The 18,389-nt window shown below is 33.2% G+C and overlaps 1 protein-coding gene across 1 annotated transcript; it reads right to left on the reverse strand.

The window, feature by feature from the left end:
- Positions 1-5,826: 5,826 nt before the first annotated feature.
- Positions 5,827-17,721, reverse strand: LOC11441585 (G patch domain-containing protein TGH). The gene is made up of 16 exons (XM_003609093.4): positions 17,436-17,721; positions 16,760-16,850; positions 16,571-16,665; positions 15,646-15,749; positions 14,690-14,751; positions 14,535-14,609; positions 11,833-11,984; positions 11,651-11,726; positions 11,475-11,561; positions 11,264-11,341; positions 9,683-9,830; positions 8,959-9,445; positions 8,242-8,526; positions 8,026-8,154; positions 7,700-7,915; positions 5,827-7,332 (listed from the first exon to the last, which is right to left on the reverse strand). Exons 1-16 carry the CDS (start codon positions 17,568-17,570, stop codon positions 6,571-6,573), a joined length of 2,982 nt encoding a protein of 993 aa, XP_003609141.2. The 5' UTR covers positions 17,571-17,721; the 3' UTR covers positions 5,827-6,570.
- Between the last annotated feature and the right edge of the window lie 668 nt (positions 17,722-18,389).

Raw genomic sequence — 18,389 nt, forward strand, 5'->3', positions numbered from 1 at the left:
GACAACACATCATTAATTGGATGTATGTTTAGAATAATTTTTTTTTAAATAATTTGTAGAATAATTATACACTAACATATTATAGTAAACTCACATAATAATCATACTTACCTTTGTTAATTTTTTTCTCAATTCTTAATGGGAAATATGGAATATACACTTCTTTTCTAGTTTTAGTCTTTAGATTTTTAAATTATTGTTTTTTCTCCGCTCTTTTTTTTTTTTTTTTCCTGTTTTGTTTTTCTTCTCCTATGTTGTCATTTGATATATTTTGTGCGAATAAATTGTCATTCGGTATCTTTCAACGTACGTACGGTATATATGAGATATCCATTAATTTACTTTTATGAAGATTAGTTTCAAAGTCCAACATAGTGAGTTAGTGACATACCTAACCTAACTAAATGGAAGGGAGAAGGAGAAAAAAAATTAAATTTATATTTCTTGGTGACAGATGTTAAAAAAATAATCAAGAAAATGATCCATCAACTTGGTAAGATGCTGAGAGAGAAGAAGAAAATGTAAATCCAAAGATAACAAAAGTCTAAGATGTGATGCTGATTGCTGGCTGCGATCGAGTAGTTTAAGGTTGCGTGGGGGATGGGTCAAAGAGCCTCTTTCACATGCTCTTATTATTATTCAAATTAACAACGATGGCTAATTAAATTAAAAAAAAAAAAAAATGAGCTTAAATTTCTTAGTCGAAGTTTTAGGTGTAATAATGGGGAGATATGAGTTTACCCCACGAAAGGGGAGCTAAGATTTAAAGTTCAAACAAATTCTCAATTTCATTAATTAATCATCATTCATCAAGAATGTTAGTGGTCAATACATTATACAGTATTTAACCAAAAGAAAACTACAAATCTTCTAGATAACTTAGTTGGATGGCATTTTCTCAATGCAAAAAATGTTTGTTTTTTCAATGAAACTGGGATGGCTCTCAAGGTGTGCTGATTGCTGAAGATGCGGTCACGCATGACCCAATTTTAAGGGTGCCAAATTTTCACCTTAGCATTTATGTGTTTGCTGGTAGGCATGACAATGAAGCGTGATGGGACGGATTGTACCTTCCTCATCCCCAAGATTCATATATTTATTTGTTATTTTACATGCATCAAACGGAAATGAGAAATTGAATCTCATTCTCGCCCATGTTAGGTTTGGGGATTTTCGTCTCATTCTCGTTCATGCAATGAATAATTTATTTTATTAAAAAAAATCACCCCAAGAAAAATGTTGTAATGTATTATTCAATAATATGTTCACTTTAACATTTCGTTAACCGAGAGTGTGAGATGATGGAGATCGATGGCTATGAATATGATGAAGAAGAGAGAGAGCTCGAGTGAGTATCATATGATAGATACACTACGGCTGCATGAGTGAAATGATTTACCGTTTGAGTTTCTATTTTTATACAAAATGAACAATAAAGTGGTAATAAATTAATTTTCTATATTCGATACGGGTTTGGATTTGGGTTTGGGGTGGTAGTTATAATCTCGTTACTCGTTTCATATATGTGTTTTGAAATCGGGGAAAACCCAAACTCAATCAAAGTAGAGAAAATTTGTCAAACCGAAGTTTGGTTCGGGTGGATAAATGTGGGTACGAGTTTTGTTGGCATGCCTATTTGCAGGTAGATAAAGGAATTATATGGTTTTGGATTGATTTTTTGACTTTCAATTATACTTTTAAACAAATTTGCATATAAAAATGATACATTGTTGGTGCCATTCAAAAATATAAAAGTTTATATTATATTTGTTATGTCATTTGTCTCCTTAGGAAATTAAGTGCAGTTTGTTAAAAATATGAAAGTGTAAAATATTTACACCTATAAGTTTAATCAAAATCCAAGTAATAAATAATTCCATAAAAATAATGTCCGTAATTTATACGCATTAATGTAATAAAAACATCAGACACACAGACATAGTCTATATAAAAATTGATCAAATTCATATTTTATACTTAACACTCAAAATCTCATAGAGGTTTAAATGCTCTTTTGGTCCCTTAACTATTTAATTGGTATCGCTTTGGTCCCTTAACTAAAAAAAAAGATTGTTTGAGGATTTTAAGTTTTTTTTTAGTCTCGTTTTGGTCCCTTCTGTTAGGTTTCCATTAGGTTTTTAAAAAAAAGACAACTCATGGACACGTGTCACCTTGTCATTGGCTCTGAGTTTTTTTTTTTACAAAAAAAAAAATCAAAAACAATGATAAAGTGACACGTGTCATTGGTTCTGAGAATTTTTTACAAAAAAATATATAAAAAAATTGTAAAAAAAAAAAATCTCAGAGCCAATGACAAGGTGACACGTGTCCACACTTAACGTTTTTTATTAAAACTAACAAAAACCTAACAGAAGGGACCAAAACGAGACTAAAAAAAAACTTAAAATCCTTAAACAATCTTTTTTTTAATTAAGGAACCAAAGTGATACTAATTAAATAGTTAAGGGACCAAAAGAGCATTTAAGCCTCTGATAGACATACCGGAGAGACACTCTTATTTCAATGGAAACACACTTATATATGTGTGACCATTCATTCATTCAAGACCTTACCCATAATACTTCGAAGGGCCAATGACATGTAAAAGATTTATTTAGATCGTAAAAAAAAACCATACAAGATAATAGGAAACGTGTCCAAAATAAATAAATATTACAAAATATATAAATGATAAAAAAATAAATAAGAATAGCATCAGAAAATTACAAGATAATAGGAATAAAAGAAACTATAGTTTTATATCTTTAATTAAAATAAAAATGAAGATATTAAATTATTATTTTACAAGATAATAGAAATTTTAGAAAATCTTGATCACATATTAATTCTTCTTGATAAAAATGATTAAAATTAAATTATGTACTCCCATGTTAAAATTTTGCGAAAGAATTCTATTTTAAATAATTTTGACGGTCCTTCCTAGGACCCTTATATTTTCCTTTCCCAAAAACGTTTTAGTATGTTTTAGCAATGCTTTGAAATTTAACAGAAAATACAAGTCAAATATCAAGTGCCGTCTCCGCTCCATGACTTGGTCCTTACGACAATACTTATACACATTGCATGATTTTAGTGTCTCTTTATACAACATTGTATATAATTTTTTATAATAAGAATTTAAAATAGTTACAAAGAGTAAAAGTAAAAATAAATAAATTATCTAGATCCATTTTTATGGTACAAAGGTATCATGTCGTTATTAATTAGATCCATTTTACGCGGAAAGAAAGACTATTTGATTTTGACAATTTCATGCATAGCCTATGCTTCCAAGGCTCACTTATTCTTTGTTAGTTTGGTTATTTTGTGGTGTTTTGCTATTATCGATATGAGATTTTTGTCTTCATTTGAAGGTTCGTTTATTTGTTTTTTTTTCTTTCTAATTTGTAGAATCTTTTATAGATAGCATTTAGAAGAATCTCGCAGTCAGGGACTCAAGCATATATAACATGCGTAACTTTATGTGTATTTTAAGATGATACATGAATGAATTATATACTAAATTAACTAGCAAATGTAAAAAAATTCACAGATCAACTAAATAAAAAAAGTCTCTACAAATTAGAACTGGCCACATGAGGAAAGTTATGGAGAAGTTAACACTGTGTTTGGTACCAACCAAAACGAAAGGAATGAAAAAGAAAATGAGACCCACACAAAAAATATTTCCTTCCAGATTGAGAAGAAAACTGGAGGGAGACAATGAGTTTGTTTCAATTAGGTTCTGATACATAAAATTTGCTGTACTTTTTATTGAGCCTCAATAATTATCATGCTGCTATATACGTTTTTTTAATCCAAGTTGATAGGTCTTTTATTAAAAAAAAATATTTAGACTCCTTTTTTTGTGCACCCTTGACCGTACCTTTAAACTACATCGTTTAATAGTTTTAAATTTGGACGATAGAACTCTCATTAAATTACTTGTTATTTTTCTATATACTTTTGATGGTCAAATCTTTGAATTCCAATGGCATAACCGTGTATTCCAAAAGTATTTCAAAGGTAAGACCATGTTAAAATGTTCCAAAGGCCAACCTTCAACAATGAAATAATAATAATAATAATAATAATAATAATAATAAAGTATTTCAAATGTACTTGTTGATACTAATTAAAAATGAAATGAAAGTTGGTCATATTCCAATTATGTCCAAGCCTTTGGCATACTTAACAGAGTAATTTCTCTTTTAATTCAACATGTTATTATTTCTCAAAATATATATACCGTGTATATATAATGCATGAAATGACGTCCGAGATACTATTATTCCAATATTATAGTTACAACCTCACATTTTGTGTACCAAAAAAAAACCTCACATTCCAAAAATGACGTCCGAGATAGTATTAGAAACAATATTGGAATAAGGTCAAGTTCCATTTCACGTGTTATGGTATAGATTGGGATGGCTATTCAATGCCAATACTTATTAGGATGCTCGTATTCATATACCTGATTTGTACACATGACTGGTCTTTATGAACCTTCTAGATGTCATTGTCAGTGTCACATACCCTCAAAAGAACACACAGATGCAATTTATGCGCGAACGGGTTATTGCTTTCACAAGGATCTTCATTCTCTTTCAAGCATCCACAATGAAGATCTTAGATCTTAAGGTCTTAAATGGTTCCACATAGACATACACTTTTTTGTAATTTTTTAATAATAGTATCTAACATTCTTTCAAAAAAAAAAATAGTACCTAACATGTACTCAACCACTCCAATAAAGACCATCTAATAAAATATCTAAATGAGTACCACCAGTAAGTCTTATTATTTACATTTCAACAAAAGAAACTCAACAATGATTATTTTATTAAAAACTAGTGTGGTATCCACTTAAGAATGGGGATTTTAAGTGGGACTCTAGGTTTTAAGAGACCCCGAAAAAAAAAATCCCCAACGGAGATACCTATTAGGTATCGGATCTTAAATGGTGAAGACATCACCATCGGGGATGGTCTTAGTGTCCTTTCACACGTTTACCGCAATTGTGGATCACAGGTCATCCGATCAAAATCCAACGACTCTCATTTTGATCATATATTTTAAGTTGAATTGTACAATTACAATGCAAGTTGTTTGACTTTATTTAATCTAACGGTGTTTTTTCGTGGTCCGCCGGTGAGGAGATTAATTGAACCCTCACCACAGAATCCATCAAAATTCATAAGAAAATTATTTAAATAATTATGTTTTGAGTCGTGCAAAATAAGTGTACTTTAAAAAATATGAACTATTACACCCCATATTATATATATAATTCTCAGTTTATCTTTATTAGTTTTGGCTGCATCGAAAAAATGTGCATAGTTAATTTTTTATTTTTTATGTTAACCTTCTGGTTTCTAGAGGAAATGGGTCTTGATAAGTAAAGTCTGGTCAAAAATTATTTTGACCATAAATCAAACTTGAATTCTCTCAAACAAACCGTCCAGGATATCACTTGATTGTGGATAGTTGAATATCAAAACTCATATACAACGGTTTTAAATATAAGAAATTTAACCATTTTCACTATTTGTTAAATAAAAACTATTTTCACTATATTTAACAATGTCATTTTCCTTGTTAAAAAAAAAAAAACAATGCCATTTTCAAAAAGTTCTCGATATAATATTTATTTTTTAACGACTGTTTTAGTCTCTTACTTTTCTATAACAAATTTTACACCGGACCCTTTTGAGAAGAAAAATAATTAGATTAAGTAAACTAATTGCGGTTAACTATATTTCTTAGTAAATGTAAAATTAATTACATTTACTTTTTTTTATAACTTTATCAAGACAAAGAGAATTGATCAATAAATCAAGACATAAAGATGCATACTAGTAAGTACTGTATACACTACAATTATTAGCAGCATCATCTAAATATCTACATTGGTAAGGTGTACTGATATTTTCCAAGTCCAAAAATTTGCTAACCTCGCAAGAAGCTTTAAGTTTGAAGCAAAAAGTGGTACCCAGAATCACCGGTAATGTTATAAAATAATAAGTGGCATTAATGATTGTTAATTTGGAGCTGTGCCACTTCACAATCCTCTGGCAAGGTATTGAACCCCTTCAATTATGCACTGCGTTGACTATGATAATTCGACATCCGTCTAATCTATCACTATACTTTAAGGTATCCCGTTTAGATTTATCCCAGTTTCATAATGACCAAAAAAAGGATATCCTGATTTTATTTATCACATACATTGCTACTCAGGTTCCTGAGAAGAAAGGTCTAAGTTCCCCTAATATTTTTTTGGGCATAGAACTCCCTGATTATGTCTAAGACCATATCAGGTAAACATTCCATTTCCCTAAAATTATAAAGGATTGGGTAGGGAAATTGAAATAAACAGCATTCCTTCAAAGCGGTGAATCACAAAACCTAGTCACAATAGGAGGCTTGAGTTTAGCTCAGAGCAAATGAAATGCATAAGCTGCACCTCAGCATCACAACCCCATAACACACAACATTTTCCAGTACAGCAACTATCCTCCAGCAAAACTCAAAAGTTATTGAGAGTAAAGGAAACAGGTACCTCACTCATTCCCTTCGTCTTTTCTCTTTTCTGGAATATGCATCGTCCCTATCCATGCTATAATGGGAGGATCTACTTGGAGAGTCATGTTTTCTGTGTTTTTTATGTTTTGAGTGTTTCTTACTTCCACTGCTTTTTTCTCGAGAAGACTTTTCCCGTCTCCCTTTTGACCTTGAACTGCGTCGATCTTTTTCATCATCACTGGATGAATCACTTCCTACATCACGCCTCCTGTGTCGATGATGCCTAGAGCGTTTTCTGCTCCTTTCCTCCTCTGAACTGCTGCTATAATCTTGGTTTCCGACTAAAGGTGATTTAACTTTCCTATCATCTTCACGCTTCTCCCCATTAGACTTCCTTGATTTACTATCGGAGACACTAGTTCCCTTGGTTCTGATGCTCTGATTATCGAGCATATTTCCATAACTGTTGTCACCTCTTGAGGGTCCACCCTCATGGGTAATGTACTGATGCTGTGGCAAATCATGTTTCAATGACACCACACTATTGTTTTCACCGTTCATGAATTCAGGTTTTGCATACTCATTAACATTTTCTTTCAGGGGAGCATCTTTGCCTGACTTTTGCGTAGGGTAAGGTGTATCGGGAGGAACCTCAATCCCTAGTTCCTTGCCCAAAGATTCCAGAAAGTCACCGGCAATCAGACGGCTCAATGCTGTGTTAGCTACTTCAGCTTTCTTTTCTTGATTCTCCACTTTTACAATATTATTGTCTTCACCTTCATCTGAATCATCAGAGAAAATAGCCTGCAAAAACGAACTTTTTATGGGTACCCGTGGCTTGGCAGTGAAATATCATATAAGATATGCATTAGATAAATGAGCATAAGAATTCATGTTTACAAGTACGGACACATGCTCAGTTCTGAGAATCAAACAAAAATGTTAAGTGTCATCAAAAGCTACCCAAGTTTTTATGTTCACCAACAAACATAGCATCACAAACATTCTCTTTTTAAAATAAAATAGAAAAATAATAATAAAATTAAAAAAAGAAAACATCATCACAAAAATTTATGCAATAAGATTAGCAAGGACTAAAGAAAGAAATGGTTTCACATGTAAGTATTAACCATAAGAGGGCGATCATAGAGGATTAGAAATTGGTTGCTACCTTGTATAGGTCAACTGGCCTTTCAATATTTTCAACTTCCACTTCCTCTTCAGTTTCATTTTCAGCTATACTTTTGTTTATGCCTTTATTAGCAGATTGTTGCAAGATTGAGATGTCTTTCTTTGCAGTCACGGGCTCTTCCACTTTACCCTTCACTGAATCTGATGTAAAAATCAATGAATCCATCTTACTCCTAATCCGTGGAGCAGGTGCAGGCTATATAGAGCAAAATGTTGTTAAAATACTGAGCGTGAAGAGTGAAACCAAATCAAACAATAAAACTAGTATAAGAATAAAAATATAATATAGCAAGCTACTTGAAGTACCTTTCCCATGTAAGGATCAACAAGATCGAAACGCTTGCAGAGAAGAGGTGAAGGACGCCACTGAAACTCCTCCCTCTTTGGGTACATTTTTTTCTCCTTAAAATCTACAGCTGGCTGGTCTTTTGTTGGCTGTTTGCACAGAACACATCAAATAACTTAGGCCAAAGATACAAGGAAAGAAAGAAGAAGAAAAAAGGAACATCGCCAGAATCATACCTCTATTGCACCAGATGTGAACTCCATCACACCACCTGTGATGAAATCCATCGAAGATGGAATTGAAAGCTTGCTTCCTCTGCTCTGTTTTCGCTTTTCTATTGCATCAGCTGCAGCCTCAAAAGATAGTCTCTCTTGAGCACGGGCAGCTTCTGACATATTCCCAGCTAAACTCGAACTTCCAGAGCGTAATCCACCTTTATACTTCTCCTTGATAAACTGCTCAAATCTTCCTTGCTTTGCAGGATCATCCTTGAAAGGCTTTTCAAATTCTGATAACTCACTCTGGATCAAAATTAAGGAAATAAAAAAAACCAAATTTTTTAGAAGTTATAATAGAATGTTTTGCGAAGGAATAGGGGTATCTCCACAAGGAGGACAACACCGCATTATAGTTTCTAGTGGGATTCATGCAAAGACCAGCATAACCCCAAGTCTAATGCCATACATAAAGCGCATCGTGTCAAAAGTCTGACCAATAATGATTCAGATTGTACCCTAAATGACGTAAAGATTCATGAAAAGGAAATTAAAAATCACGTAAAATGAGTTCTATGAGTTAAAGCCACAGCTTGATTAGTACTTTTCGGCTATATAGCTTGATTAGTTTTTTTTTTGTGGTTACAGAGCTTATTTACCAAACTACCAGAAGAAAAATAGAAATATTCCCTAATAATCCAAATAGGAGTTTAGAAGCAGAAAGATTGTGCTACTTACAAATGATGCAGACTTGGTAAATGTATCTATAAGATTATACTGGAGCTGAATATCTGTAGAAGAAATAGATGAGGATGGATCTTCGGAGGTTTTCTCTAGAGGTTTTTCCCCTAAGATCTGACCTCGACTCTCAGCTGTCAGCCTTTGCACACCAGGAGGCATTTTTCCATCCAACTGCACCCTAGTTTGATCATTGCATTTCTGCTGTGCTTCCCACAGTTTCCTTGCATAATAATCGTGGCCAGTTCCTCCAGAGAGGAAGTTAAACAATGGATTTGATCGGTTTTTTTCTCTAGATAAATCCTCATATAATTTGCCACATTTAGCTACCAGATTTGCAACCCCCTCCATTAATAATTTTAAAGTGTTATCCTCAGGAGGAGGAACATCTGGTGGAGGGACCTCGTAGTTCTGGTGGTTAATATCACGAGGTCCAGAAAACGCATGATGGGGCACGAAATCCTTGGGAACCAGAGGAGCCTCAAATCTGAAAAGCAATTTATACAATAGTCATTAAAAGTATAACATATATAAATACAAAATAGACAAGAATTAACAAGATAGCATATATTATGTAGACCTCAAACCCCAAAAAGTGCCAAAATATTATCCTGATTTCAGATCCGTAGACCCCAAGCATTAACGTTAACTCAAATCAGTGCTATTAGAAATTAGAAATTCTAAACAATTAACAAAATAAAGATTTTTAAACTGTTTCACTTACCTTTCCATTTTATAGTCAGAATTGGATGCCGCTCTGAAACCAGGAAGATTACCCTGGTCCTTCTGATCTTCCTTTTTCGGTTTTTCAAGGGTCAACATTGAAGGCTCCTCAATCTCTTCTTGAACATAAGCATCTTCAATTTCATAACCTGAAATATATAAAAAATAAAATAAAAAAAAATTACAACAAGCTGACCGTGTGACCTTTTTCACATTTCCATAGGAGGAAATTCACAATTCTCAAGCTTACCTAAAATAAACTTACTCTCGTGATAAAAATATGGAAAGCACAGGACTTATTGCTACTTTGGCTAGTTGTGCAGAGGAATCTATAATGAATTTAATTAAAATATATATATATATATATATATATTGGAATCTCAAAAAATTATATGGACTGCTTTACTTATAAAATTTACGCAATAAGAGTAGCTGGTAAGATTTGCTGATTCAGTGAATATTGAGATTGAAAATATATGAAGTGATACTTTACAAGCATTTAAAACCCTAATAAAATTTACGCAATAAGAGTAGCTGGTAAGATTTGCTGATTCAGTGAATATTGAGATTGAAAATATATGAAGTGATACTTTACAAGCATTTAAAACACGATAGCAGTGAACCTGTATGTAATGTGGGTTATGATAATTTAAGGTGGAAAAGGTGCGAGGTGTTCTGTTAAGTGCATGTAATGACCGTATTCTTATACGTCCTTAATATTTAGCATTTAGGATTTGGACAAGTAACCTGATTTAGGCATGAGAATTGTAATTTCCTAGTTTGCAATACATGTTATCTTTTGTGTTTTTGCAGTCTTTCCTGACTCTTCTTCCAAATATTAGTAATTTTGCTATGATAAAGCAATGAGTAGTGGAACGAAGTAGCTCAAGAACGTACACAGCTGATTAATTTAAAATTTGTGGAGGAACTGAGGTAAGTTTGCATATCAATGAGAACCATACCGCTTAGTTGTATTTTTATACTATATTATAATGAGTGGAAAACCAAAGGCAATTCATAGAAAGAAAAAAGGTAAGTATAAGGCCTTCTTAATTCCGTCTAGATACTCTTCGAGCATATATCTTCAAGGATGATTGTTCCTCTCCATCCATTTCTTCGGAAATGCCTTGTTTAAGATATCCTTTATACTGTTGTCTTAATTGAGAATACTAGTCTGCTCAGATAATGGGATTTTATACCGGTGATTTGTTTTTATATTGAATGATAGTGGGCATTAGTTTATTCCTTCGACCTCGGGAGCTTTTGCTTCTCTTAATACTAGTATATCATAACAGATATCATAATATTTAAGTAAAGGATGTTTTTATCCCATACAGTACATCACCAACAAACATAAAAAAATAGTAGTATATTATACAACATAATATCTTACAAATATAGTATCTTATTTCTACAATATCATTCATACAATGTCACACTACACACGGTATAGTTTTAAAATTTTATCATGCATCATATCCTCAAGTTTGATATTATCATGTCTTACCCAATCAAGCACGCCAAAGTAGGTCCTAAACTACATCATTTTCAATCTTAACATTGAAAGAGTAGAGCTACTAACCAGTGGCATAGACATCCTCATCCTCGGCATCAAGTTCCTCAAGTGCACCAATGCCAAAACCAGGGGCAGCCTTTCCTGCTGATGAATTGAAGCAGGGAGTTGAATCAACTTAGGGCAAGATATTGTGAGAACAAATTACAGATATTGGCAAACGGAAAATAAGATCACGGATTATCATCATATATTCAGTTTTAATTTTTAAGTTTCTTACACTTAAAACCAAAAAGACTGTCTCTTGCGGAAAATTTTTTGCTGTGCCCCGATCCCGTTTTGCTGGATGGGCGTGACCTTTTCATCTCTGAAACAAATTGAATAGAAATATGGTTTAATGCCAATCACCAGCAACAACATCACCAAAATCCACATGTAGATCAATTAAAAACATACCTCTAAACTCAGGAGCATGCTTATAAGGATCAAAACCTAATCCATACAGGTCTTGCTTTGGGTTGAGTACGTAAACCTGAAGAAAAGAAACATATTGCCATCATTGATAGATATACTTACAACCAGCTAAAATTTCACACGACTATTTCATCTCTGAAACAAATTGAAGAGAAAATTCTCACCGGTGTGCTCTTAGAAGACTGAGCATCATCGTTCACAGGCTGGTCGAGGAAGTTATCAATATCACCCTTGGTAGGCTCAGAGTCCGTAACCTTCACTTTTGTATCGTCTGAAGAAAATGCGATGAAAGCTCTCCGAGCCTGTCTTCTAGCATCTACACAGACAATCTTATAAGAATATTGCATGAAAGCCTGCTAATTTAGATAGTAATCTGACAATGACCTAAAGAGGAATGCTAGCTGCAGTTGCTTGGACAGTCACTCTTAAACACGCGCTCAGCTAGTGGACCACGTTACAATGTTTTAAAAATTGGTGACCGGTTTACAGGTTCTCTAGGTTGTCTTTCTTACACTTTTTTTTCTTTTCTTTTCTTATTTCTTCAATTCTTAGTTTCCACCAACGCCACCAAACAACTTCCACCGCCTTGTTATTCTTTCTCTTTTGTAGAGAACAGTCCACCATCAACCTGAAATAAAGCCACCACCATGAACTTCAAACTGCACCTTACATATGTAGCTATGGTGGAATTTTGATTTCTAGGTTGTATTATTTAAAAGTTAATTTTTTTAAGAGTTATCCTCATTACATTTTCTCTCGGTTGGGATCTGTTACCCTTCCTTCGATCCCCAGGACACAGATTCATCAATCAAACCCATTTTCCTTCTCAAGTTTTGGGTTTAGATGTCTCTCTCAATCATCTTCATATGCTCAAAGATGAGGTCATTTAATCCTTTTCTGTTTGACCCTTTTAAATAAAGATTCAATTTTTGGATAAAAATTTGATTTTGACATTTTTGTTGCAGAGATTAGTTCATCACCAACCGACCCAACATCCCACTGCGGAGGAATTGAGTATTGGGAAGATCAAGTTTAAAACTTTTGATTTGGGTGGTCATCAAATCCCTCAAAGTCTTTCAAAAAAAAAAAATCCCTAAAAAAAATAGAGATCCCAACAGAAACGAATCAGAGCAAAATTGGAGAGGTTGTTGTGAATGTATGGCAACGACTGTGAGGATAATGTTTGAAAGTTGAGAAGATTATGGAGAAGAAGGATTGTTTAGAGTCATATAATGATTTGCTTCAGCTTCTAGGGGATAGCTCTACCAAATAATTAACAAATAAAAATAGTGTTAAAAAAATTAAACTTAATTAGTCGGTAACCGATAAAATAACAAATGGGTGGCATATTAGTAGAGCGAGTTTCCGTTAGCGACTGCTAGAGCGCCTGACCTTAGCATCGCTCATGACCTAAATGTAACATATAAATGGAAAAAATGGATGCATTTCGGTAAACAGCATAACTAAAAGCTTGTTAAATAAGCTAATCTAGAGAGTTTAATTAAGCACTTTTTCATAATAAGTTAGTTTTGGGAGCTTATTAAAATAAACTGAAAGCAGTTGATATCAGTTTACAGATGTTCCTAAAAAAATAAAAATAGACAAAATGATAGGTTATAATGATTATTACGATTATGAGATGTAACTTAGAAGTATAAAATGTCTTCGAATTTGGGCTTAGGGCCAAAATCATCCCCCAAAACAAGCTTGTAACGAGGAGCACACAATCTTTATCGTAGGGTGTGTTTGGCCTGGCATTTTTTGGGGTTTAAAAATTACTTTAAAACTAAAGCTAAAATTAAGAGCTTAAGAAAACAAGTTAAAGTTGTAGATGTCATTTTTTCTAGATTAAAAACAATTTTTAAGCAACCAACTTGGGGATACCTCGGATTAGTCGATCCTTGGGTCGGATACCGAGTTTTGAAAAAAATTAAAAAATTAAGCTAACAGTTATTTCATGAAATAAAATACTTATATAAAAGCACGGATTTATCATCAATTATCATAAATTGAAAGAGCACCAATGCCAGGTGCACTATAGTAAAAGACAGATGAACATCCCAATGGAAAAAATGGAACAATTAGTGTAATATAAACATTCACATATATGATACTCCCTCCGTCCCATATTATAAGCAAAAAAAAATCACACACATTAAGAAAACTAAAACATAGTAGTTTGTAACATAGTTTTTGTGTTGTCTTTGAAATAAGTTTTATAGGAAGATGTAAAAACAATTTTCATTGGTTGTTGGTTATTGAGAAAATGAAAGAGAGTAAATTGAATGCACTTTGCATTTAATTTTCCTTTGGAAAAGATAATTTTTTCAAACAACATAATTAAATATGATAAAAATTGGTCTTTTTTTGCTTATAATTTGGGACAAAGAAAATGGGTTTTTTTTGCTTATAATTTGGGACGGAGAGAGTATTACATAAAATCGTTATAAATTTCACCTAAACAACTTTCCTTTTGCATATGTGCTGAATAAATTTCACCTAAACTACTTTCCTTTTGCATATGTGCTGAAAATATGAAAGCGCGTTTAATCCTAGAAAATTATAAACATAAAAATGCATATCATTGCAATTAAAAATTGGGGGAGGTAAAAGGAATCCTTATCCGAGTCCAGCGACAGAAGGATATATAACTACTATGTGATCCAGTAATTTTACTCAGAAGGAAGAAAAGCAACATGATTACTACAATCCCAGTTGATAATTAAAAATGCAGTAAAACTAAAACTTAAGAATACCCTTCCTTACTATCCAGTTTATATTTGATGAGTTTTGTATCAGAAGGATGAATAAAAACAAAATGGAATGCAAAGATAGAAATGAAGAAAATGGCAACGGGAAACCATACCATAGAGTGCATCAGCGTGTGAATCCTTAATTGAGCGACCACGACTCCATCCCATCTTCAACAGCAGTTTCACCCCTTAAAAGCACCATGAAAGTGGTAAGGGAGGGATAACAGTACATTAAAAGAATATGCTATTTGAATTAAGTGGAACAGACCTACAGACTCTGTGGCTGGAATAACTAATTCATCGGGAGCAGGTCCAGGAATTATTGATGGCCTGCAATTAGACAAAAAAAAAAAACTTTGAATAAGATCAGTAATTACCCAAAGAAGAATTAAAGCTTGGTTATTATTTTAAGCACACGTGCACATAGTCCATTGATAAAAAATGGGGATAAAGACACACAAAGATTATTTAGATTAAATGAAGGAAATGAATAAGAAAATTATAAGAGGAAAACATAAATGAATAAGGCAAAGCTCTCCGTCCACCTGAACATTTACGAGAAGAATTCCCCAGACAAAATTACCAAGGGTCAAAACATCAAAATAGTTACGGAATGGCGATCCACGACTCATACATTATTTCATGTTACAAGAGAACCTAATGGCATACAAAATACCATCAAGTGTAATAAACAATAGCTTTTAGCTTCAACATGAGAAACGTCCTATTTCCTCTCGGTCCAAAGCCTTCATCTCCCCATCCCCTGGAGCTACAGGAGGTAATCAAAGAGTGTAGAGGATACCACTTTCTGAAACTTGCCAGTTTGGACTCTGAGGTACACCACTCAAAAAAATTGATGAATGGAATTTCAGCATGTATTCACTTTGGGCGGAAATTTTTTGGGGGTTTGAGTGTAAATTTAGGGATTTTTGTTTTAAATTCCTTATTACCGATTGTTTGTTTAACCTTCAAAAAAATTTAAATTCTAATGCTTTGACATAATATTAGTTGGTGCTCAGATCTGTAGGATACTATCTTGCTTCTTTCTCTTGGAGTTGGAGGAGTTTTCCCGATTATGGTGTATAATTTGCTTGATGACAGTTTTATGCTATTATTTCTATCTTGGGAGAAGCATAAATTTTCAAGTGTATGTGTTCTCTATACAACAATAAATCATAGAACAAGGAATCAAAAACCAAATATTCAGACAGAAACAAAATGCACCTCTGTTTCTGTTCCTTCTCAGCTTGTTTGTGAGCAATTTCAGCAGCTGTGGAACCAAATGTGTCAAACTGTGAAGATGTCCCCAAAAACTGACCTTCCAGATCCTAAAACACGTCCAAAGGGTAGGTTAGAACACAGGGAATAAAGAAGAAAAAAAAACGACAGATGTTGAAGCCCCAGCAATCAATTGAGTCAGTAACCTTGCCTACTTACTTGACTTCGGCCACATCACAGAAATGTTGTGGTTGGGTTAATGATAGACTGATAGTGTCACCATCTAAATTACATAGTTTCTGATTAAGATTCCTATAGAAAAGCATAGAAAAATATACCCCCTAGCCTAATGTTAGCTGTGAAATACATAACCCTCCCTAGACATTTTGAACTACTCGAATAATATCCCCTCTCCCCCGCCCCAAACAAAAATAATTACAATAAACTTCCTACTTTATACTGTAATTGGTAATAGAACAGACTTTCCCGTATTTGAGAACTTCAATATAACAAATATCCCTTTATGTTCTATTCAGATAATGCGCTTCTAACTTTTCCCATTTTAAGTGGGTAGTTGTACAATATTTAAAAATCTCAAGGAAGTGTAAATATAAATATCTTAGTCTAATAATGTTAATGTTAATAAAGACTGTTCCGTATCAAAATAGGAAACAATGCAGAAGAATGTAAAAGGGCACTGATAAATCCAAAATTAAGTATTAAGTATAATAAAAATTGTTAATGAATAACAGCTATATCACTATTTACAGAGAAATTCTGTACAAAATGGTTCTAGAGTAAGAAGTTCGATCAGCTAGGTGTGACTTCTCTACCTACATCTAAACTTCCTTAACATAAGAGCTTTGATACATGCATATATAATATAAAAATCACGCACAAATTTATACATGAATAGTATTAATCCACGTACAGCTTTCTCGTCGTCGTCTAGAAAATTCAATATGTTCTGCTCTTTGAATTCAGCTCTGTTCTTCCTGGACGATTTAAAAGTTTGTGGTTCCCATCCTGCACATTCAATTGAAGGTTAACACTCACGGCCTGCTGAAATTCAAATCCAAATCCATATCGAGGGCATTATAATTCCCGAATGAACTTATACCTTCCTTTGAGCCCACCGAATTATAGTAACCAGCAGAAAAACCTCCTGTAAATGCACCGTGGAATCTTCTCCTCCCTTCGTCATCTCTAACCTGGAGACAGTGACATAAAAATTCCACTGAAGTCACGATACATGCAGCATTAATTAAAGAGTGCCAGAATATTCCTTACTTTATGAAAGGGAAATTAACAATGAATGTCAAAGTTTCGACATCATGGCCATGTACCAATATATATTACAAACCTCATATATATCCACTAAACAGAAATTGAAATTCTAATCTAAAAGATAACATCAATGCACGGGAGAAAATAAAAGATGTGATGTCAGTGTAAAATAGTTTTACACAGAAACATCCAATGAGCATCTTGTATTTTGTCAAAATCACAAAGATATTTTGAAATTAGCTGCATGACATGACAAACTGATGGTTTCTTATTGAATGAAAGACAATGCAAAACTATTTTACACAGTCAGTGCATACCTATTAAGCTCAATACACAGATAAAACTAACATTCACAAAGTAACCACAGTGATGCAGAAAAATACAACAACATATCGTAACATCAATATATACTTCAGTGTTCAAGCTTCTATATTACACTCTCAACCAATCAATTAACATTAACTATAACAAAATTTCTGCAAAAAAAGGTTGAAAGAGTTAACAGTTACCTCTTGTTTCCACGCAGGGAGAGTTCGGAGTTGACCGGAGGATTCGGCAATGGCTTTCTTTTTGCGGCTGATTGAATCTTCCTCACGTTCAATCGGCGTTCCGAAGAAAACAAAATCTTCTTCGTCCGAATCCATTTATTTGCTCCAATCGAAACGGAGAAATTGGTGTTGAATAGTGAAGATATGAATAATTAGGGTTTTCAGAAGCTATAACTCGGTGCAGAATCTATTTGCAAAACGCGATTATTGATCATCGTGACTGTAATTTGAGAAGAGAGAACAACAAGACAATGGTTATGGTCATCATCAACCTCAATTTACAATCGTTCGATCTGTTAGTTTAAAAATCAATGGCTGAGATCAATCAAAAGGAAAACTGTATTTTTTTTAATTTTTATTGACTTAAATGCAATTTTAGATTTTTAGTCCTCTATTTTAACCTAATCGAAATTGTCATTGTTAGTTTAGCTCATTTGCTTAGGACAGTGCATAAAATATATAAGGTCCCGAGATCAAACTCCAACCACTACAAGAAAAAAAAATTAATCGAAATTTTAGTCCCCTCATTTACAAAACCACCATTTTAGTCATCTGTTTTGCAGTTCTTGAATTTCTTAGTTTCCCATCATATATGATTTGTCACTCCCATTAAATGATGTGTTTGTGTTAGGGGTGGCAAAAAAATATGTATTCGGTATCCGCAGATAAAATCTGTTACGGACACGAGACGGGTAGTTAAACGGGTATTCACGAATATAGTAAATTGATATTTAACTATCCGTTACTTTATGGATACATACACGGATTTTATTATACTCGTACCCGCGGGTATCCATACGCGTTAATAAATTAAGTAAATTGTTATAATATTCATGTGTATATATGAGATTTTATTTCAAATATATTGTTATGTCGATTTGTTTGGATTTTTATTTGGAGGTTTTATGCTTTTAT

The sequence above is a fragment of the Medicago truncatula genome, chromosome 4 (genome assembly GCF_003473485.1).
Source record: "Medicago truncatula cultivar Jemalong A17 chromosome 4, MtrunA17r5.0-ANR, whole genome shotgun sequence".
Classification (NCBI taxonomy): Eukaryota; Viridiplantae; Streptophyta; class Magnoliopsida; order Fabales; family Fabaceae; genus Medicago; species Medicago truncatula.